This window comes from Mastigoproctus giganteus, chromosome 10 (assembly GCF_048544385.1).
Source record: "Mastigoproctus giganteus isolate SK-2022 chromosome 10, ASM4854438v1, whole genome shotgun sequence".
Classification (NCBI taxonomy): domain Eukaryota; kingdom Metazoa; phylum Arthropoda; class Arachnida; order Uropygi; family Thelyphonidae; genus Mastigoproctus; species Mastigoproctus giganteus.
Window position 1 is genome coordinate 207,557,846 of NC_143584.1, and position 25,030 is coordinate 207,582,875.

Consider the following 25,030-nt stretch of genomic DNA (forward strand, 5'->3'; position numbering starts at 1 on the left):
CCAGCACAGCACCGAACCCTGGGGAACTCCACTAATAACATTTGTCCATGAAGAGCAGTGTGTATTGATTATCACTCTCTGTCATCTCCCACTTAATCATCTCTATATTCATTGTAGCACCTTACCCTTAATGCCATGCCTGTCCAATTTGAACAGCAATCTTCCATGTGCAACAGTATCAAAAGCTTTCCTGAAATCCAAGTATATGATATCAAAATTAAATATGACATTCAGTTCCTTTGTGACTACATTATAGTATCCAATCAAATTGGTCAGACAAGACCTCCCTTTAACAAACCTATGCTGTGTCTTAACTATTACTGTAGTCTTGTCTAGATGATCCTGCAATGCTTCTTTAACCAGTGACTCCATTATTTTCCCTGGAACACAAGTTAAACTAACAGGTCTATAGTTACTTGTGTCACCTTTTGTACTTGTGAATTGGTGATACATGTGCACGCTGCCAGTCCACGGGGACCTCCCCTGAGTCCAAAGAAGCTCTCATAATTATGGCTAAGGGTTTGCTTACTTCCTTTGCTGCCTCCTTTAATATAACTCGATAGATCCCGTCCACCCCAGGTGCCTTCCTTATGTTTAATTTCAACAATTTCTCCTCCACTTTCCTCTCAGTTATTACAAAATCACTGAACTCCCTGTTAAAGTTTAATAAACTTCTGGAATTCCCCTCCTTGAATAACTCCTCATGTGTAATTGTAGACGCAAAATATTCATTCAGTTTATCAGCTACCTGAGCATGATCATCAATAGTCAACCCATCTATGTTAAGTGGTCCAATCTGAGTCATCCGTTTCCTTCTAGAGTTTACATAAGGAAAGAACGCTTTGCTGTTTTGCTTTGCATCCTTTGCCAAAGATTTCTCATAATCTGCCTTCGCCTGCCTAACCTTCTTTGTAACATAGGCTTCTGTGTCACCTGATAATTTGTATGCATCGCATACATTTTACTTCTCTGCCACGAGCTTCATTAATTCATCTGACATCCATTTAGGCCTGAACCTTGAACAGTATTTTTTAGTTGGAATGAAAAGCCTAGTAGACTCCAAGATTAATTCCCTGAAGGCTTCCCATTTAGAATTCAACGTTGGTAACATCATCGGTTGATCCCACTGTACAGAATTTAAAAACTGTCTGAAACCACTGTAGTCACCTTTACGAAAGCAAAAGTCCTTCCCTTTAGCCTTGATGGTAGTTACATCTTTAAGTAATTCTCACATCAGTACATTGTAATCACTGTCACCCAGTGGTTCCTTTATCTGCAAATTCTTAATACATGAATAATCACTGCTGATAATCAGATGAAGAGTATTACTCCCTCTGGTTGCCTCTCGAACATACTGTAGAAAACAGTTATCCAAAAAAACCTTGCTATTGTGCGTGCGAGTGACCAACTCACAAGTTCCAGTGAATATCTGGAAAGTTAAAATCCCCCATTATAAGACATTCTGATTTATTAGCCCATTCTATTTCTCTGCACAACTGCTCATTATACTCTTCATATTCATTATGTCTATAACACACACACCTACTATCATTTTTGCTTTCCCAGTGAGTATGTCACACCAAACAGATTCAACATTGCATTGTCCACCAACATCAATTGGGTGCACTTAGATTTTATGATTTTCTTAACTAACAGCAAAACCCTTCCTCCTTTCCTGTCCTGTCTATCCTTCTGTACACGTGGATGTTTTCAATCATGTGGATGTTTGACAGTTTATGTATTCTTAATGTTCATTTATGTTGAACTTAGATAATTTCTTAAATGCAAACTCTACTTTTGAATTAGAAAAACTGCAAAATTTTCAATAAGAAACTTCCTTAAATAATATCTTTAAACTAATGTGGTTTTTTTTGTCATTGGAAACACGCATCTGAAATCATTCAACTCTTTTTCAGTAATGACCCCAGGCTGTTCAAAGATGACGTTGACATCCGATTTAGTAGAACCCTGAACTCTTGCAAGCTTCCACAGGTAAGTGTCTAAATTCTTACAAACTTTCAAACGAAAAATGAAAAATTCGCACTTTAAAGAAATATTTAACTGGATTGTTTGGAAAGTAGAATTTTAATCTGATCATTGGTGTAATATTCGCAAAATTTTAAGTTACTGAAATTAAATATTGATGGTGTTCTTAATTTATGCAGAATAGTGTAGTGGTATATTGGAAGATACAAAATATTCAATTCGTGGAAAACATAAAAGGTCTATGCTGCCCTGGAAAATAAACAAGAAAATTACAGGTAAAAGGCTTGGTTTGCACATGGGAAAAAGGGTTATGGTAATTTTTTTAACAAATAGGAAAGATGGAATGGTTAGAGGAATTCTTTGGATTGGTAGAGTCCTGGAGTAAGAGGTTCAAAGGACGGGGAAAAAGTTGGGAGTCAGTGTGGAAAAGAGATGGAAGGGAGAGTGGCTGAAAAAGTGATCGTGGAGAGAGATTGGAAAAAGTAAGTGGGAAAGTGCAGAAATGTGGGCAGTGCAAAAGGACCCGAGACATTAAGGGAGGAAATAGTTAAGAGTAGCAAAGAAAAGGGAAGGCGAAGTACAATAAGCAAAGAGTTATGAAAGATGGCTCAATGAACCAGGAACGGTAACGACCTCTTTGAGAAAATACATCTAAAGGATCCGTAGTAAAGGAGGAGATGTGTCAAAGCGGGAAGTTCAGGAGATAAATGATGCCGGACTCAAGCAGCCAAGAGTTCCGAAAAAATATCTGAAGCAGAGTCAGGAGAAAGCAGATGAAAGAAAAAAAAATGAAGAAAGAAAAAGGGGTAGCACTATAAAGTAAAGTGAAAGATAAATTATCTCTGAGGTAGATATACTAACGGAGTTTATTATGCTAAAAAGGGAGTAGTCTATAATGCAAGGGAGGGAAACGTAGGAATGAGTAATAGAGAGAAAGAGTCCAGATAAAAAAGATTAAAGAGACGAAGAATATGACAGGTAATAGATAGCACTAGTTAATACACAATAGTTACTAGTTAATAGCACAGTAGTCGTATCTGACGACTACTGTGCAAGGTGGAGGGGGCAGTGTTATGGTGTGGGGAATGTTTTCTTGGCACACGTTGGGTCCACTGATACTCATAGATTCACGTCTGAATGCCACATCGTACCTAAACATCTTTGCTGACCAAATGCATCCCTTCATGGTGACAGTTTATCCTCAGTAAGATGGTTACTTCTTGAAGGATAATGCGCCGGTGCACAAAGCCCGAATCACTATGGAATGGTTCCAGGAACATGACAATGACTTTTCTTTACTTCAGTGGCCCGCTTAGTCCACGGATCTCAATCCTATTGAACATCTTTGGGATGAGCTGTAAAGGGCTGTTCGCTGTTTCCTACAATTCCGTCGAATCTCAAGGAACTGCATGACACACTCAAGTCTGCATGGTACTCCATTCCTGCACGTTTTCAGCATCTTGTTCAATCCATGCCTAGACGAATTCAGGCTGTTTTGAAGGCTAAATGAGGCTCAACACGCTACTAGGTAGGTGTACCTAATAAAGTGGCAGCTCAGTGATGATAGGATTCTTCGTCATCACTGGGTTGTAAGATGGATGTGCGGAAGTTCGCCTTGAGCCAGCACGGGTTTGATTGTTGGGAAAAAAAAAAAACTTCCATCATCTTCCATCTTACTTCCATAAGTGGGTTTTTTGATTAAATTCGCAGAAGAACCAGACAAATTGTTGGAGGGGATGGACAGATCATGTGGGGTAGTTTTTTTTTTTTTTTTTGTTGATGCTGTAAAAACTTGCTTTCTCGCATTATTTGCCTTGCCTCTAATAACACTAATACTAATACTATTCATGCAATCCTTAAATGAAATGTCCGCTTCAATGCAACAAGTTCCATTTGGGTAGAAAAATATTTGTTCAATAAAGGAAAGAGGGTAATATATTTGGCTTTATCTTTTTAAGGAATCAATTTCATAAATTCAATGATTTGCTATAAAACAGATTTAACATATTTAAAGAGTTCAGGCACTAATAAAATCTGCATTTGGTTTCAGTTATTACTGAGGTGGACAAAATAATTGAAACGCTTGATATGAAAATAGTAGTTTTTGTAATATCTGTAATGACGTATTTATTTAAAACATGCAGTGATGATTTTTTGTTTCTGAATTCCAAATAGGTCAATTTTTGGTGCACGTTTATCAGGGACATTGGTGACAAAAACTGCTGTTTAATATATCTAGAGCAGGTGTAATAAAAATTGATGTCTGCGTTCGCTAAGTATGGAAAAATAAATCTTCTAGGACGAATCGTGGCAAAAAATTGAAGCTGAATGAAAGAGATCGCCGGACACTGAAAAGAATTATGGCCCGAAAACATAAAACCGCCTCAAAAATAACTGCAGAAACTAATGTAAGTTTCAGCAATCCAGTTTCTGACAAAACAGTTCGATGAGAACTTCATAAGGCTGAAATTTCTGGCAGAGCCACTAATGCCAATCTACTGGTTACTGCTGATAACGCTAGAGACTGCAGTTGGGGTAAGGAGCACAAAAATGGATGCTGGGCAATTGCACACATTCATATTTTCAGACGAATCATCATTCGCACTTTTTCCACCATCAGGGAAAGATTACATTTTAATGAATGCCAAAGGAAGCGCATCATCATGACTGTCTTGTGCCAACCATAAAACATTGAGAAGAATCAACAATGGTTTGGGTGGCAATGTCTTTATGTTCTTTCGGTCGTATCATCACACTGGGCAGACGAATTACTACCACTGATTACCTTTTTTTTCTGAGTGACTATGTTCATCCCATGGTGAAAACATTGTTTCCCATAAACGATCCCATGTTTCAAGATGATAACGTTCCAGTATACAAAACCAGATGTGTCCACTCTTCGTTTGAGGAGCATGAAACTGAGGCTAAGCATCTCCCATGGTGTGCATAATCACCAGACTTAAACGCTATTGAGCCAAGGTGTGCATTACCTCCCATGGTGTGCATAATCACCAGACTTAAGCGCTATTGAGCCATGGTGTGCATAATAACCAGTCTTAAACGTTATCCTCTTCAAATATGCTCACATGTTTGGAGAGGGAAGTGAGAAACAGATATCCTGCACCTTCATTACTCAAGGAGTTTGAAATATTCCTTCATGAAGAATGGTCCAATATGCCTCCTAAGACAGTTCAAAATTTATTTCAGTCTATTCCATGTACAATGCGAACTGTTTAAAAAGCAAGGGATGGCCATATCACTGGTGTTTCCATTGTTTTATCCACCATTAACAATAAACCAGTATAGTAAGTATTACAATATATCTACATCCACCTACAGTCAAATAGAGTTCATATACTCTATCATCAATCTGTGTTATCTTGACAATCATCCTCGAGGCAAAAAAACTCAGTATATGAAAAAGAGTTACGTAGTTTAACTAACAAAAGGAGATTAATTACTACAGTATAATGGTGGGCCACGAAAACGCGAACTCCCACACAGCACTAACCTCTTTAGGCTCATCTTGAGAGGTATAAGTCCTGCAACTCCCAATCTACAGTATTTATCTACTTTATCTACAGATAAAGAATGTAGGTTGGGCATTGCAGGACTATTAATGTAACCCACAGATATTTAATTTATTTATAATTTAAATTTCTAGTTGTACACTTTGAAACGTATCCTAATGAAATCCTTCTTTTGCCTTACAGATTCGTTATGCCAGTCCAGAAAGGCTCTTTGAGAGACTTACAGATCTCCGATTTCTTAGTATTGATTTCCTCAATACCTTTTTACTTACGTATCGCGTGTTCACAGATGGCGTGACAGTCCTAGAAGCGCTGAAGAAAGTCCACTATAATCCAGAATGCCAGTTGAATGCTATGAGTTCCTGTCTACAGGATTCCACAGGGCAAGATATTTTCATTTTATCTGTAAACGAATAAAGTAGCGTTAAATAGTAATAAAAGATTTAATACGGGGAGAAATTAGTAGCTAGAATTACATTGTATAAATTTAAGAGATAATTTATTTATTCAAAATTGAATACTGGATTGAGTACTGAATCTAGATGAGCCTTATCACGAATATCACGAGTTGCCTTGGTACTTCACCGTGCACTCTTGAAAAGCACTACTCCAGTGGACAAATATATTGATATTTATTTAAAATGTATTCCCGTGTAATACTAAGGTAACTCGTGAAAAAGTTCCTCTACAACATGAGATGGATACACTTAGTAGCAAACGAAGTTTGCTGAAGTGGACTGGAGATTGTTAGTCTGTTCTTACTGGGATACCTGTTGTTAAATGTCAGTCGTGTAGGCCTTATTGGAGCAAAATCTACCGTATAGCAGTTTATTTGGGAGTGGTGAAGGGCAGCGACTGTATTGGGTGGAAATGTCCAGGCTTTTAAGGTTGGTCAAGTTGAAGTGTAGTCGTCCTGTTCTTTGTATGTCGAGATGTCTCTGACTTCGTGAGTGTGAAGTGATGACAAATGGATCCTGGTGCATCAAATTCAGACGTTAATACTGTAATTTAGTCGAGGTACGAGGGGTACTCAAGTTGCTGTACCTGAAATTCGTTTCAAGTTCTTTTGCAATATGTACGTATTATGTACCTCTATATCGAAAATGAGGTCACCCACAATAATACTTTTTCGCAACAGGTGAGCAAGTGACTGAAGGATAATACCTCTGTAAGAAGATGGAGTGAACCGTGGTTAGAGCTGTTACCATCAATATATTTTAAAAAAAAGAAAAACTGGATTCCGACTGATATTCACAAAGACTTGATGGGCACATTAGATGACTCTGCTCCATCATATGATAGCGTTGAAAGGTGGTGCTGTGAGTTTAAGTATGACAGGGATTTTGTGAAGATGTAAAAGGAGGAGCTCCAAGAACTGCCACCACTCTGCCATATGGTACAGAATATGCCACATTAACTGATACTCTGGGCACGAAGATATTCAAATAGTGACATAATGTTTTTGTCTGGCAGCACTAGGGGTTTCCTCGAACTCTGATGAAAATATGCGCAGCAAAATGGATGCCTAGAATGTTTAGGCACCCATCCAGAAGCCCATGCGGTCCTTGGAAATTCAGTGTCTTCTCTCCATGTACCGCTCCAATCCAGAAGACTTTTGTGACAGATGCTTAACAATGGATGAAGCATGGCGCCTTCACGTTGATCCAGAATCAAAACAACAAAGGATGGAGTGGAATGGAATGGATGATACTGTTGCGATAGATGTTGGACGTCTAGTTGAATAGCCAATCACAAGATTATTTTCCTTCAAATCTTGGAACATCGTTGGGAAAAGTGTATTACTGTTGCAGAAGACTATGTTGAAAAATAAGATTACATTTGCTGTTGTAATCCTATTATTTCTAACTGAGGGGTAGAGCAACATGATCACCTTGATGAGTATAAATTTCGAAGCTATCCACTTCATATTTGCGTATACAGAATTCTTCTCGATAGTGTCAAGGACATACCTAAGGCTTTGCTTAATTTAAAAGTTACTGGACTTTATGTTGGCTGAGATGGAACTTCCCAAAGAGCTTCCTGACTTAAAATATGATCCTCGAAGAATTTTCCACAGTTACTGAGTTCTTGGCTATTCTTAACGGGAAGTACCCAAGAACTTAGTTTTAGAATATACATTAGAATGTAAATGCAATTGGAGAAGAGTTTTTATTCGTGGTACTCAATATTATGATTTAAAAAATAAGTGTCTTTGTAGATTTTCTAATTTTGCATTTTCTCATCAGATTTCATTTGGAACTGCAATTATTTTTAACAAATTTTTTTCACTCTTTAAATAATTACTTATTATTTTCTAATATAGCTTATCCAACATGGCGGATATTATAATATCATTTCTGTTTTCCCAGTCTCCCACCACTGCAATTTCACTCCATCATCTTGCAGTGGAGTCAGATTGTGCAGAGTATAATTCTTACTCGCTCAGCTGCTTTGCAGTGTTACTAAAGTCAATTACAATCCGCCGTATCGTCTTTTTTTGTCTTTTTGGGGCAAGGCAACTAAGGCACAAGGCGTCATTTTATTATGTTTATTTTCTAATTTAAAAGACAATTCGAGCTTTAAAAAATTACCAAAAATATTAACCTAAAAATATTCAGAAAAAGAAGGATCTTACCATTATGTTCAGTAACATTCAACAGGATCAGCTTACTAGTAACCATTCTTAAATTTTCGTGGAAATCAGTATAATCTATATAAATATTTCGATGGCATGAATGCAAACTCATTTAGCAATCCACTTTGCAGTATGACGAACTTTAATAGGTATTTCAAACCTTTACCAGGTCCCTTGATGTGATATCTGGAGAAGCTCCCCAAGAACTGGGAATGCTGGTTGCAGATTATGATTTCTCAAGAAGGATAAGTACAGGTAGTATGATGTCTGAAATGGGAGATGCTCCACGAGATCATATGGAACAGTCGTCCATTCATCTTCATCAGGCAGTACAGGCTGTACAAATAGGAAGGAATCCCCAGCACTGGAGACTTAGTCATAGAAAATGTAAGCACTCCTTTAAATTGCATAATGAAATGCGGTTAAATTTAAATTGCATAATGAAATGCGGTTAGAAGGTAGAATTGTTAGAAATGGTGCAAATTTCAGGTTTATTCTTTGACTTTGATTTTTCTGCAGTTGAAGAGGAGCAGCAACGTGAACAAGCCATTCGTCGAACTAGAGAAAGTCTTCCAACTTCTCCCAGCCCTGAGCCCCTTTATGTACCAGTACCCCCTCCTCCAACCCCTGAACCAGCTACCATGGCTGACTACACCCAGTACAGAGGTGATGTTAGACGACTACCTGATCACGAGCCCATTTATAGTGACACTTCTGGTGATAACTTAGACAAATTAGATATTCCGCATCAGAAAGTAGTGCCATCTCAATCGTCCGATACACTGACGGCTGAGGCCAGCGGTCCGAGTACACCAACAAATCTTAGTTCAACAGCTAGTACAGTCACTCTAGTTGGTAGTGTAGGTAGTGCAGACTCTCCCAGACCAAGTCCCATTAGGTAACTATTACTTGTTATTAGCTAGATCTTATAATATGAGGAAATTTTAATATTTAACAGAAAATCGAGTATAGTTTAAGAAATCTGCAATGCTGAAATTATAATATCATAATGACATATAAATATTAATTAAATTAATGATTAAAATGTTATTGGATGTTAAATAATTGAAGTATTCAATGTTTGATGATTGAGTTCCAGAACTGAGTCAGTTATGTTTTAATTGCATATTCCTCCAACTTAAAGCAAAAAAAAAAAAAAAAGAATATATATAGGGGTATATTACCCGATACCACTTCTGAAAGTTTCGCGGGCCCTCTGGAACCGGCCAACGGATCCCCAGGGGTCGGCGGACCATAGTTTGGAAAACGCTGACTTAACATAACGATGCCACCTTGAACAACACAAAAAGCTCTAATACGACTGAGAGCTGTCAACCGAGCTAGCCGGGTGGGTAAAGTGCCTGCATGGCAACCCAAAGGTCGCGGGTTCGAATCCCGCCTCGGGCTTGGATCAGAATAAATGCAAAAACTTTGGGAGGTGTATTATGGCCACAGAAGTCGATGCGCCAACAACTAACAAAAAATTTAAAAAAAGACTGCGAGCTCTAATATGACTTACGATATGTAAATGATTTTTAGAGAGATGCAGGCACATAGGTCAGCTGTCATAGCGGACTGCATCATGGTCCTGCCTTCTTTGTCATGTATAAAATGGAATGAGTACTGGAACTTAATTGTCAGACTTTGTCTATAATAATCTTAAATAATATTAATAAATTTTCTGACTATTCGACAGGAAAATGGCCCCACAACGTCTGCCTTCACAAGAAGGTATTCCACCATTAGCTGTTCAAGACACCCCACCTGATACACCTTCACCTTCATCTACAGGAGATACACCCCCTACGCCGCCCTTATCAGGAATTGTACCAATGCGTGCCATAGCTGAAAAACCACCACAACAACAACCACAAGCACAAAAGACGCTCCCAGCTCCAATGCATTCCAGCCAGTCTGCTCCCAATGTGATGAACTATTTAAGAGTAAGAGGAGGTAAGATGAGTCATTTCCGCCATCTAAAATCAAGGTTTTTCATTTTCAGTTTGGTTGTTATTGTAGAAAGCACGAAATTGTCCATGGGATTCAAAATTATGGTGGACAGAACACAGCAATAAGGGTAAATCATAAGCGGCATCTACAAAGTGTTAAAAAATTGGATCGCTCCAATTCTTCAACGTACTCATAAATCATGAAACTGTGAGAATGTTTCCATCAGATTAATAATCAACTTTCAATTATATAAATATACATGCTAATATTAATTAAAAATTAAAATTTAATTATTTATGTAATTAGGTCATTTTAAAAAATGCAGTTTTAATTTATCATTTTCTTAAATTTTAATCGAAGTCTTTCTTCGTACGGTGGCCATTTTGCCCACCTTACCCCATGCGAGTTGCCCGTCTTTGGACCCTTTCAAGAAGCTCACTGTCTTTTTTTTCGAATACTTGGATACAGTAATCCAAATGCGGCCTTACAATTGCCTTTTATAGTGGAATTATTATTTTCCGATCTCTACAGGATTGTTCGATAAATAATCGAAGGACACCGTGGACTTTTCTGGCCCATATTGATGCAGCATGCGTATTGTCTGCATGATCAATAATCTGATTCCGCTTAAAATTAGAATATTTTTCCATACAGTTTAATTTTGTGTATTTTAAAATATGAATTATATCGTAACCATTCTTGAGGAATTCTCCAACCAGTCCTTGGGAAAATTCTCTGCATTCTTCTAGAAATACCATAGAACGCTATCATAAATAGTGTCCGGCCATTAGGTTTATATCAAAAATTGAAATGTTTAGGTGTTAGTCCAGAATAAGTACACTTTGGACACCCGAAGAAACAGATCTGATTGTTCGTTGAGATTTGCTAAATATATAAGAGAAAAGGTGGTTGCCTTATATGGCAAGATAAGAATATTGGTGCGATGCGAATGGGGGATAAAGGGATCGGCACTTAGAGTGCTGTACCGTTGTGTATTTATTCCCATTGCATTGTGTGGAAGTGGGAGCATGGGGCTTGGCCATACAACACGCGCATATTAGAATACATCTTGCTGCTGCTCAGAGGGCAGCAGCAAGATGTATTCTTGCTGCTGCTGCCCTCTTATTCTTGACTCTGTACTCTTCTTGGTGTAACAAGGGCGTGCCGGACCGTCTCCTGTGAGGCGAAATCCCGATAGACTTGGAAATTGTGAAATGCTGACTGATATACAGAAGGAGAAATTGTCCCAGAGATCTATAGCATTAGATCATGCTCAGAGATTGGGAGGATATACAGTAAGGGGAACGTGAAGATGAAAAGAGCAGGATACAGAAGGAACTTGATAAAATGTGGCAGAGCCACTGGGATGGTTCGGAGGCAGATAGAGTTACTCACCTTCTAGTACCAAATGTACTGCAATGAGGGAGAATAAGAAGTGGCCAGCATTGGAGTTGTATCAGTATATGGTCCTCACCGGATATGGACTAAAAAAGAGGCTATATGAATTACAGTTGGAATAGGATCCATTATTGGGAGCCAGAGACTTCGATACATATTATATTGAACTGTCCTTAGTACGCCAGATATAGAAATGAAATGTTTAGTCAGACTGGAGTATTAAGGAAAGTTGTCGAGGCTCTTTGAGGCGGGAGAGTATTATAGAAATTTTATACACTTTTTAAATAATGTGTTTAGATTAAGAAATGTGAGAGTTCAAACTTGAGCAGTATACAGAAACGTAAAGTATATATTGAATTATTTTAATAGTGTATACATATTTTTTAATCCACCAAGTATATGTAAATAATGATTTTAAATTTTACGTTTGGCAAATGTATACTACCAATTTGTAAATAGAGAATGAAGTAAACTAGATAATAGAGACCCACCTCTCAGCGGTAGGGACGGTAGCCTCCCCGAAAAGGTTGATTTATCAGCCAGCGGGGAGGGCCAAGTGGTCGTAAATTAAATAAATATATGTATATTTAAATTAAATGTGGATAGCGTTGATGAGCTTATGCTCATAAAACGCATAAGTTTAAAATGATGGTGATGTTCGTTGAGGATTTTTTGGTGCATCGAGGCCGATTTAAATATTGCGCACAATCTTGTAGGTAGCATAATCGTTACAACCACTATTCTTCTATCTTCTTTGATAAAAGCCTTGATTCGAATCCGTATCAACGAAAGGAACTTTTGTGGGTTTTTCCACGTCCTGGCCGAATTAGGAAGTCTCGGTCGGGTGTTGCGTGCTTGGCGTTTTTCCTTCCGAACTAGCGGTTTTCATCGAGCAAAAGAGGCAAAACCAACAATAGAATATACACAAGTTATGCTCTTAAGCCTCATGGCCTTAATTTTCTCAGCAAAAATTAAAACATTTCAAATCGACCTGTTATGAACGGATTGAAAAACCTGAAGACCTCATGTTGATTACCTACTATCGCTGTCTGAGATATGCTAACTACAGCACCAATTGAAGGGGCATTTAAGAATACTTCCAGTCTCCAATGGAATTCCATCGAGTGACAATTAGCGAAGGCACCAATTCTATCTCCGAAGACAACAGATCTCATGGACAAGAGACAGATGATGCCGTAAATCGGTATCAATTATTAAAAATTATGGTACTTTTATATTATTACCATAAAAGCCAAAAAAATTTTGTGTATCATGCATGCATCTTTTTTATTTCTGTTCACTTCATTTCAAAGAATAAGTTGATATATCAATTTAACAGTTGCTACCACGAAAGCAAATTAAAATTAGAATTCAGATGAGCATTACCAGGCTTTATTCGAGAACTAATGTCAAATCTCTCTCCACATCATAAAAAATTTGAAGTAAATGTTAGACCTTACAATAGCGCTGTATCATTTGATCCTGTTGTCGCAAACATTGCTAATATATTGTTTTAAACCATATTGGACCATATTGTTTTAAAGTTTTTGGTCACGTTTATCACCGAAGTTATTATCTTCACCTCACTGATGGTGAATCTCGGAAGTTTGAGCAGTTTTAGTCGGTTTCAGGCGTAGATAGCAAGGGTTTTGGTCCAGGCAAATCGACCAGAGAACCCACGAAATTTACAGACGCTATACACATGGGTGTATGAATTAACTTTCAGGGTGATTTTAATGTAATAGTTTGGTTTTTTTGAACTAATCGTTCGAGAATCAATCATCCTACCTACCAGAATTAAGTCAACTTTTTGGTGCCTTTGAAGAACTTCCCCGAGGGGGAGGCGCACACCCGATAGTTTGAGAACTAATGGAGTATCAGAATAAAGAGTAAAATTTAGAAGTCAATTTTAAATGCTCCCAGGAGAAACCATTTGTGTGGCTCCTTGACCACTTCTGAGTTTGACACTTCTGCGCTAGAGAGTTAAGATGAATACCAAGAAGTTTTAAATTATTTTCACTGAATATTATTATCTTCATTGATAGAAACTTTTATTAGGAGTTAATCGTGCAGAATTAAAAACAACTTAATTTATAGCTATTTATATCCATATATTAAACCCATCTCCTTCAACCAATGCAAGGAACTATGTACTATAGGTTTTGATACCTTTCGTCTTTGAGGTTTTCATTAAAAAAAAGCATGTTTTCGACAATTTGATCAGACTGATGATACTAGAATAACAAAATAAACACACTTTAAGTCCACTAGCATATTCATTCCTTTTATTTATTCCAGCGGGAGCAAAACGAGGGAGCGCAGATACTGAAGGAAGCACGAGCCAGTCTACCACACCAAGAAGTATTTTTAATTTATTTTCACTGAATATTATCCCCATTGTTAGAAACCTTTATTAGGAGTTAATTATTATCAGTGCAGAATTAAAAACAACTTAATTTATAGCTATTCAAATATGGTTCCAACTAAAGTTTGCATGCTCAGTGTTTTATCCATGTGTTAAACCCATCTCCTTCAACCCATGCAAGGAACTATGTACTATATAGGTTTTGATACCTTTCGTGTTTGAGGTTTTCATTAAAAAAAGCATGCGTTTTCGGCAATTTGATCAAACTGATGATACTAGAATATCCTTTTATTTATTTATTCCAGCAGGAGCAAAACGAGGGAGCACAGATACTGAAGGAAGCACGAGCCAGTCTACCACACCAAGAAGTAGTTTCCAAACAGAATCAACTATTTTATCAACTCCCAGAAGTAGTTTCCAATTCCCAGACTCGCCTCAGCATAGTAGTAAAGCAGGAGTGGTTGTGACATCTTCCAGAGCATCCACCCGTAGGTGGGTATTGCATAACAATGTCCGATTATTAATCTTTTCATTGAGACCCCAAAATAGTTTTGTATCTGGCAGCAGGAAATTGAGTATAGCTTGTTAAATTAAGCTTCTATTCGTGTCAACCTAAAAGAGACTTTTATTGCAATTTTTTTTTAATTAATTTCAAATATTTTTCCATTTTTGTTCCAATGTTTATAGGTCCAGTACGGCATCGGCAGCAATTGCATTTGCAGCTGCCACAGCAGGATCAAGCAATCCTCCTGAGCCGCTATCACAACCCCAGTCACGAGCAGGAAGTAGACTACCCAGCGCAGGTAAGTGGACTATCCGAAAACTTAATAGTAAAATAATAAATGATAGCACAAAACTAGAATTACAGATTACTGTTTGCTACAGGGGGGAGACAAGATAATGTAAGCACTTGTGATAATAGTTAGCACCAATATGGTGTTGAGCCACCCTTTGCTTTCAAAACAGCTTGTATTCTACGCGGAACAGATTCAAATGAATCTTGAGTCTTTAGAAAAATATTGGACCATTCTTCAAAGAGTAATATTTGAAGCTCCTTGAGTGTTGAAGGTGGAGGAAATCTGCTTCGCAACACTCCTCTCCAAATATGCCTGCAGTGGCTCAATAACGTTTAAGTCTGATGATTGTGCAGGCCGCAGGAGATGCTTACCCTTAGTTTCATGCTCCTCATACCAAGATTGGACCAGATGTGCATTATCATCCTGAAACATGGCATCGTTTGTGGGAAGCAATGTTTGCACCACGAGATGGACCTGGTCACTTAGAATATCATGGCCACTAAGCCTTGATATGCTGAGTAAACTCGAGTTTCTGGGGGATATAAAATCTTGCTTTGTTTTCATCATCTCGACGTAGTTAAGTTTCTGGGCCCCACCTTTTAAATGTCCCCACAAAAATAATCCATGGGCTTTAAATCTGAAGATCTCGCAGGCCACTGAGTTGGGTCACGTCTTCCGATCCATCTGTTTGGGAAGTTTTTATCCATAAATCTTCTCACCATTAAGGAATAATGGGCAAGTGCATCATCCTGCATAAAATACAAATCTTTTCGCAATTTTCGGCCAGATAAAATTGAGCATTGCAAGATAACGTTCACCTTCGACATTTCCATCAAAGAAATAAGGCCCTATGACATCTTCCGAGCAAATTCCACCCCAGACAGCCACTCCAGGAAGGTTAAATTCTTGCTCAGTCACAACATGGGGATTGTCAGTACCCCAATTAAGAAATTTTCATTTTTTTAAATATATCTCGAGCACCTTCTCTGAAAATTGTAATCTGGATCAACCTCATTTAAGGCATGTAACAATCTATGGATATAGACCTTATGCCCAGACTGCTTTAAAATTCTAATTATTGACTGAGGGATATTCAATTCCGATGACCATCTTCTGGATGATTTTTGTGGTCTTTTTAACAAGGGCGCATGTACCTATCAATATTTGTTGCAGAAACAGATGAATTGGGTCTTCGCTTCTACAAAGGTCTGAAACACTACCCGATTTCCCAAATTTCTTCATAACGCTATTAACAGTTGGTTTTCATGGAGGAGTCGCTTCTGAATGTTTAACCCAGCAACGTCGCAGAGTTGTGTATCTTACATATTGGTGAAATAGTTTCACAACTAAAATTCTTCCTTCCAATTTCAAAGATGACATGGTTTATGTAAATCTTCTATCTTTCCTGCAACACCGATACACCAATACAACAGTGATTGTTGTATTGGTGCCGAGCTTTCAGAAAGCAGACATTGGAGGAGTGTAAATGCACTTTCTGGAGTGATGAATCACATTCCCGCTTTATTTTTGATAACAAAGTATACTTTCAGTGCTAGTTCCCAGAATTAAATCTAGAAGAAGATGTATTCAGTTCTGTGGTGTACAGTATTTATTAACGTGCGAGCATCACTCCCGCTATTATTATGGGTTTTTATCTACCCTTCAAGAGCTGTGCAACTCCACAGGTCCGCAAGTGGTCTTTACTTATAATGGAGGCGACCGAACTAGTATTGTATTATTTCTAACTAACCTCTTTCCATTTTTCTCCAGGGAACCAGAATCGATTTTTCAATGCTAATGCTCAAAGCATATACCTCATCCCCATGGAATAAAATTCCGTGTGAAGTCTTCGGCACTAAGCGGAACATCGGCTGGAGAATTACTTCATCGAGGCATTTATTAAGCGGAACTCTTGTTAGCTTTAAGCACCATTTATTTTAGACGTTTGAAAATTCTGGTTGTAAAATAATTAAATGTTGAAGTCATCGCTTTGTCGACTTTATAAATTCCTTTTTGTTTATTATAAAGGTTGTCGTTGTAAGGTTGTAGGAGCATCAGCATCTAAAATCATATTGCTCCGTGTATATTGTCTCTAAATTGCGTGTCTGTGGTCGATTTTCTGTTTGTTGGAGGAAAAACCCGAGTTTCCAGGAGCAAAAAACCATGCTACCCTCACTTGAGTTCGACTAACTCAGCCACGTTGTGAAAAAGACCCATAAAAGTTCCTCACGCCATCAACGGGATTGGAACTCAGGTCTTTTCCACCCGGTGTGGGAAGGACGGTAATCTTACCAACTGTGTTACCCACTAGGGCAGACAGGGTTGAAAGGGCTGCGTTGGCCAATGCAGAATTAGACAGAGGCTAGCGTCGTGATTTTTGGGATATTTTTTGGAAATACTGGCAGCGTTCTTTGGTTGTAATGTAGTGTACAATGAAAGCCTAAAGCCATGAAAGTTTAGACAATAATACATTACCAACTCGATGCAATATTATTACTAGCTTGGCAAAGAGCCCTGCTATTCGTACATTACTTTATTAATTACCGCATTTTTTCGAAGAGAAAAAGGTCGGAAATCTTCATTACTGCCCAATTAATGCTTGATATTATGAATTGGAACATTCCAAGATATCTTAAACATCTACCTGAGGGCCGATTCAACATATTCACCAACAAAGATGGTGAAGTGGAATGCTTTATTCTTTAGAATTGTGCAACATTAAATTCTGTTATCTAGAATAATTCGGTTCAAAATATTGTTAATTGAGTCCGTGTTTTTAAACGCAAGCCAACTAGAAATATAAAGTAATTTATATGCATATTTAACAGTTCCTTTGTGATGATGATCGTGCACAATATAGAGTCCTTGCAGGGAGCCCAATGGTTATAACCACTGTCGTTTCGCACTGTGTGGAAAAGGAGTGGTTTCGAGTCTCGTCAGCGATCTGAGGCATTTTAATGGCAGTTTTCACAGAATGTGAGGGTGATTTTATTTTCTGTATTGTTTTGGTGTAGCGAAGGCAAACGGACCAGAGAACACATACAAATTCTCGAATTCTGGGTGCTGAAGTGGGCCAACTTGTGGTCGCACCAGAACTACACAACATCTAAATCTACTCTCTGCTGCAACATGCAATATACGCCCATAGTCCACAGAGCCCATGTACTAAAAATAAAGTCATTCCTTCATCTTTGCTCAGCTAAGCAGGATCACATCAACATCTGGAACACGGTTGGTTGGCGTTTGCCAGGCAGACATCTCCGTAGTACTCCCTCCTTATGCTCAAGGCTCCAGCGGTTACAGAATTTCAAGAGACACTTCCCTAATGTGACTCTGGACACTCTCAACTCGCTCAACATCGACATCGACCTGTGGACGATAGACAAGGCATACCGAGATGGCATCTTGTCCTATCTTGCTGTTTGTAAAGGACATTTGTGTAAGTGCCGATCTTAGTTAACTTATGTAATTTGTTTCTGCTCAACTTGTATTCCTTTTTCGCTGTAATTACTACTTCATTCATTTTTACATTTTGACTATTATCTTTGCTTTGATCTATTAATTATGATTTAGTTATTATTATTATTTTTTATTATTATTATGATTTTTTTATAAATCAAAATCACTTGTATAAACAACTAATTGTAAGATTCCTCTGGCTTTCTGTGTAAGGAATCACTAGTGTATAAAATTTATGTTAATAAAGAATCTTATTATTATAATTTAAAGACACGATATACTGCGCTTGTATGGCCCTCTTGGACAGCACAATTGGTAGAATCGCTATCTTCCCCAAACCAGGTGAAAAAGACCTGAGTTCGAGTTCGAACTCAAGTCTTTTCCGAATTCGATGAGGAATTTTCATGGGCCTTTTTCACAACGTGGCTGAGTTAGTCGGTCTCAGGCGAGGGTAGCATGGATTTTCCTCCAAGAAACTCTGGTTTTTCGTCCAGCAAAACAGAAAATCGACCATAGAACACACGAAATTTACAGAGTACATGCGGTGCAATATAGCCTTAGTCACTGATGCGCCTAAAACAGCACTACAACAACAACAGCGTGTGTGAGCTTATAGAACTTCTAATATGAAGGATATTTTCTTTTGTATGCATTTTAGCATTTGGCATTTCTTTCCAGTCTGTAGTCTTATCTCTTCTGTATTGGATCAAATTATTTCGCTTTTTGCCCAGAACTTTATATTTCAAGATCTTCGCCTTTTTATTAGTTTCGTTGATAAGCGATCTCTTTCTTGCCTTTTTATTCTCCATTCTGCCTTTCTGTCCTTTATTCTCATTGTGCAACCTCTTGGTCTTGGCTCACTATAGCTTTTGTCGCTAACTCACCAATTAAACTATAACCAAACTAAATCAAACCTCTATTCTAAGGCTATGAAGTGCCAGTATATTGTGTCTGCAACCTTCTATTTATTTTGTGTTATTTTATTTTATTTATTTATTTTTTTTTTTTTGGCTGGTGCCGCATAAGCCATAGGCTTCCTTGCACCATATGGCCATTGCTAATACTAATACTAAGTGCATGGTTAGTTTACGAGGTTTTTGTGGATTAAAATTAAGGATTTCCTTGGGGGTGGGGGAGAAGAAACATATTACCTCTACCGAGACCGAATAGTTTTGCTACTGTGCGAAAAAAAGTCTACAAAATTGCCCCTGTCTCGATAAGATGACCTAGATCCGTGATGTAACTATGCAAGTTGCAAGGACAGTGCTAACATGTAGTTGATTCTGATTATGTTTCGATGTGCCAAAATTCCTAAACTTCGGTTTTATAATTTCTGTCTTATCACGCAGAAAGTGTTTTTTAACAGAACGAAAGATCTGGTGAGTTGGTAAGCGGCTGTAGGATTATATTGCTCCTCTGCGCGTGGAGCAAGATACAACAAAAATATATATTGTATTAGAATCTTCAGGAGCATTGGCTAATAGCTCCATTTCTGAAAGTCCTCAGACATAATTCTCACATTTCACCCACAGCAATATGTACTGAGTAGTATACAGTGTAGTTTACATTTTATTTTCGTAATCCTAAATTAATTAAAAACTTATTTAAAACTGTTCCTTTCAGTTGGTGCAGACTTGAAGATCCCCAACACAAAAGCAAAGAGAGAATCGATGATCAGTACAGCTGCTACCATGAGAGTTCTTAATGTGCTCCGTCATTGGGTGTCCAAGCATTCTCAGGTAAGGACACTTCTTTTATCGGTGGCTTCGGAGGTCTTGAACTTAAAATATTTAACTCTACAATAAACATTGACATTACAATAACTAATGATAATGTAATTTTCTTCTATGTTATCCGATCCTTAAACCAAATCATCGTATGCTATTCTGCTGGGAAAATCTTGATTGGAAATTTATTTATTAGAAACCTACAAAATCATGGTTGCAGTCTTTCTCTAAGGGTACATTAATGGTGAATATGCTGAACATGGTAAGCAGCAGCTATTATCAATCCACTGCAGGATGGAAGTTGCCTTAACAATTCATGTTGAGGGTAACGAACCATAATCTGTCACGCTGGTCGAGGGCGGATTGGCAGATCGACCGTTTAGCAGTCAGGGGTTTGAACCCCGGTCTACTCAAAGAGCTTGTATTGATCGACTAACTCAACCGCATTGTGAAAAATGCCAATAAAAATCCTTCGCCACATTGATGGGATTCAAACTCAGGGTCTTTTCCGTTCCGTGTGGGGGGTTAACGATGATTATACCAACTGTGCTTTCCACGAGAGGAAATATGAGGCTTATTGTAATAGTTCTTAAAATTTAAATAGGTATAACCTATATTCCTCTGTAAATCTGTGGGTACTAGGCAATATCTAACTTCAGATTTGGATTCTGTTCATAAAAATACATGAGATGAGCATTATTTCGGGAGGAAAAATCGAAAGTTTAAAAGTTGAGGTCCAATGTAATAACTCAATAGGTAACTCGGAAAAAAAAGGCATGCTAGTTCCTAAAGTATTTTAAATGTGTGCAGTTTTATTCTTTAAATGGTATTGGTGTGCAGGAACCAAATTATAAAGCAGTAATTCAAAAATTGTAAATGCACTTATTGGCTAAGGGACAGACTGAACTCTACAATACTAATCCGATCGTACTGCAGTTTTTCTTGATAAGTATTTCGCATCCCGTTGCAATTAGGATAAAATATGGAGGGATGGGAGTGGGCAAAGTACATCCTTACTATTTCTTCTTTTCATTTTCAACTTTCGTCAAACACAGCACAGTGAAAAATCAAACCATCATCCGCTTGAAAAGAGATAAATCCAGTTACATAGAAGCATTTTCGGGTACCTAAAATTCTCCTTGATTGTTGAGAAGAAAATGTTAGGGACACATATAAAAAGAAACATTAATATAAGTAACTAAAAAAATAATTTAAAAATTCTAATATAGCAGTTAGCCTACGCGACAAATTGTTGGTTGTGCAACTTTTGACAGTTATCAATGGAAATACAGTACTTCGTCATTCTGGTTGCTGTTGTTTTTGGTGATGGTTTTATGTTGAATCAACAAATTAGACTGTATTGCTTCATTAGTCGTATGTGTTCATGTTAGTTTGAAAAGCAAGGAGTTACTCGAGGGAGGAAAACTCCATTCCCGCAACTGAGATGGGACAACTACTTTCTTATTCGAAGAGAAGTCCACTATGGAGATCACCTTCACAAGTTGCATTAAACGGTTCCCCATAATAACCGTCTGCAATTCATTCCACACATGTTGACTGAGGAGTGAATTTCGGAAGCATTCTAAGTTAATTAGCATTAGCATTAGTAGAGGCACACGATGCAAGAAAGAAAGCTTATACAGCATCAGCCAAAAGAAAAAAAAACATCCCATTTCACCCATCCATTTACTCCAAAAGCCTGTTCAGCTCCTTTTTTAATTTATTTCAGTTATCAACCTCCACAACGACAGGTGAAAGTTTCTTCCAGCAATCAACCACCAGCTGGATAAAGGAAAATTTTCCGCACATCTATTCTATAACTGTCTTTCCTCAATTTGAATTTATGCCCCTCAGGTGCGTAACTGAACAAGAGGGAGAATCCCGTCAGCATTGAGCCTTCTCAAACCATTCAATGCCTTATACAGTTCAAAATCACCTCGCAGGTGCCTAGCCTCCAGATTCTGAAATTTGCAGAACTTAAGCCTTTCTTGGTAAGAGCACTCCTTCGGTCCCCCCTCACCAATCTCATTGCCCTTTTCTACTCGTTCCAGCAGCTCTACATCTTTCCGAAAATGAGGCCTCCCGATCTATATGCAGTACTTAAGGTATGACCTGACCATTACCTTATACAAGAGATAATCACCCCCTTATCCCTGCTAGCAAATTGACAAGACCCTAAGAGCTGCTCTGGCAGCCTGTCTGCATTGATCAGAAACTTCATATCTGAGTGCACAATTACCCCAGGTCTCTTTCATTCTCCACTACCCCGAGTGTAGTACCGCACAGTTGTTGCTGGGGTTGTTGCTACCCATATGCAGTACAGTACTTTGCATTTGTCAATGTTAAACTTCAGTTGCCACCTCTCAGCCCATCTGCCCAACTTTTCTAGATCCTGTTGCAGTAGCGTGCTGTCATTGCTGTCATTAACAACCCTGCCAAGCTTCGTATCGTTTACAAACTCGGACATTAAGCTGGATATACTTTCATCAATATGATAAATAAATGTAGAAAAGAACAATGGGCTGAACACTGAACCATGAAAATCATTAAACATGATTTTCCCTTAACAAGACCACCTTGTGTGCTCTTCAGAATACCAAATCTATCTAAATTTCTCTGAATTGTACTCTTAATCATTGCCTCTAAGATTTACCTTACCACTGAAGTCAGACTAACTGGTGCAGTCACCGACTTCACTCTTAGAACCGCTTTATGTAGTGGCGATAAGTTTTTCATTTCTCTAATCCAAAGGAATCTCTCCCGAGTCCAAAGATGTCCTCATAATTAACCTCAATAGTTCAATATGCGCTCTGGCGATCGCCTTCAAAATTACTGTATATATGCCATAAACTCCGGGAGACACTCCAGTAGTTAGTCGGTCTCAGGCATGGACAGCATGGTTATTTTTCCCATGGAAACTCGGTTTTTCGTCCAGCAAAAGACAGGTAAATCGACCATAGAACACAAGCAATTTATGGACATATTAACATGGATAGATGAAGTCTCGGCTGGCCCTAATATGAAAAGGTGTTTTTTTCTTCCTCATTCCAGTAGTACGCTGTTCTCTTCAAACTAGGTCATCATGTATTACGAAAGGGAACACATCCCGAAAAGCGTTATGGCTGCAGCGTAAAATTCTATCGGCGCCAGAAGTCCAATGCCTAATGACCTCCATACCATGAAAATCATCCGCACACCATCCCAATATGGATGATGCAGTTCATATGGCAGGTTTTTCCCAGATCAAGATTCTTCCATCAGATTGAAAAGCGCATAATATGATTTATCAAAGGATAAGCAGTGTTATTTTTAAAATATTTGTTGAGTATGAAGATTATGATTAGTTTTTGATATGATACTGTAAATGAACATAATAATATGATCACTTCTTTCTTATTTTGCAGGATTTTGAAAATGACAGAAAACTTCTAAATCTAACCACAGAATTCTTAGAAGAACTTGTACATAATACGAATCTTTTACCTGCAGAACACAAAGCAGCAGCTCAGTTACTTCAGATGATATCAAAACAAGATGAGGAGAAGATGGTAGTGGATTTAGATATGCTATTGGCAACCCCTATGGTAAGTATCTTTTCTGCTGATACAAACAGAAATGCTAAACATTAATTAATAAATAGATCCTATCATTTGTTTAATATTTGTACAATTTTTATTTTTATTTATTACATCCGTTTTATTTTTTAAATCGTTTCCTAATAATTCATATAAATAAATTTGCTAAATTTTTTATTTATTTTACAGTTAAATCTTTATTAATTTTTATTTAGCATCAAACCTCGCATAGTAAATCCATTTGTATGCAAAGGGACCTCATAGTGGGGTCCTCTGGTTTTTTTTTTTTTCGCCCCTTCTGTCGAACCCTGTCTCTCGCTACATGCAAATTTCTTTTCTGACAAGCTCACTTTTATCCCTCACCTAGTAAAGTAGCGTGTTAGACAAGAACTAACTCCAGTACGCTGTTCCAACCTCTTAAAGAGCTATGTATGGACCCCTCCTGTATGGGCCTCTGCTCCCACCGCTAAATATTATGAGATTCATATTATGAGATAGTACTGGTAACTGGTAAAGTCCAATAAATCTCGATGTATATTGCTGATCACTGATGGATGCAAAGGGAGATAAAGGGGATCTAAAGTGCATTGGATTCTCTGTTTCGACCGTGGTACTTCATGATACTTGACAAAGTAGTGTAATAAACTTTGCAGGGCCCACCTCGAATGTAGTGGTTCCCATCCGATGCAGAGAGGCTAAATTTGGACTCTGCAGAGAATATTACAGATTTTCCACCTCTAAATTATTCAGTTAGTATGTTCTTTAGTCAGGTTAAACGTTTTCGTTTTCTTTTTTTACCCATGGATTTGGTCAATAAGGACCTCTTATAGAGTCGATATACTTTAAAACCATCTCAACTTCTTCGTTGTTGGGCAGCTCTTTCACTTACCATTACACCGTTATCTCATATATCCTAAATTTCATACTGGATTTAGGTTTGTGGAGCTTGTATGATGATCATTGAGTGTTAGATATTTTAAAAGTTTGTCCTATGATGGAGTAATAATCCGTTTCAGCCCTGTCCCAGATTTTCTTTTGATATGGTCTCACGTTTCTTTTTACGAATTTCTGGGTGTTCTGGGGCGGATTTGTACGTTTAATAGTCGTAGCTTTTACAAGTGTCAACGCATGACAGTAAAATTATATAATACAAAACAAATTCTTCTTCCGGGGTTTTTATTCCTAACAGCCCTCCCGTTATTGCACAATCTACAAATCAGATGCATTCAGGATGATGCAATAACAGTTAATATTATAGGATAATGAAAGGATGTCTTCAGATAACATAATTTCGCGTGAACAGGAAGATATATATACACTGCCCTACCATTAATATCCGAACACCTGCCTTTAGACAAAAAAAAGAGCTATTATTGTGTCATTTAATATTTTGCGCTGAAACCTTTTGCTTTTATGACGGCCTTCAATCTTCGCGGCATACTCTCAACCAGCTCTTTATAAATGTCAGGTGATATGTTCCTCCACACGGCCTTTAACGCAGCCATCAGTAGGGCCATCTTCTTTGGGCGATCTCGACGTGCACGTACCCGACGATCCAATGCATCCCAAAGATGCTCGATAGGGTTCAGACCAGTGTTGCCATTTTAG

At 38.0% G+C, this 25,030-nt stretch overlaps 1 protein-coding gene across 3 annotated transcripts in view; it reads left to right on the forward strand.

Moving 5' to 3' along the window:
* Positions 1-25,030, forward strand: part of LOC150079816 (ras-specific guanine nucleotide-releasing factor 2-like) — a 303,084-nt gene that overhangs the window by 263,916 nt on the left and 14,138 nt on the right. For 2 of the 3 annotated variants that reach the window (XM_090383592.1, XM_090383593.1), the window contains exons 15-24: positions 1,917-1,992; positions 5,700-5,899; positions 8,321-8,538; positions 8,671-9,049; positions 9,848-10,104; positions 13,798-13,860; positions 14,170-14,356; positions 14,552-14,667; positions 19,744-19,859; positions 23,252-23,431. In XM_090383592.1, coding sequence (XP_090239718.1) covers positions 1,917-1,992; positions 5,700-5,899; positions 8,321-8,538; positions 8,671-9,049; positions 9,848-10,104; positions 13,798-13,860; positions 14,170-14,356; positions 14,552-14,667; positions 19,744-19,859; positions 23,252-23,431 — 1,792 coding nt within the window. The remainder of the gene's footprint in view (positions 1-1,916; positions 1,993-5,699; positions 5,900-8,320; positions 8,539-8,670; positions 9,050-9,847; positions 10,105-13,797; positions 13,861-14,169; positions 14,357-14,551; positions 14,668-19,743; positions 19,860-23,251; positions 23,432-25,030) is intronic. The other variant, XM_090383594.1, reaches the window with a different exon arrangement.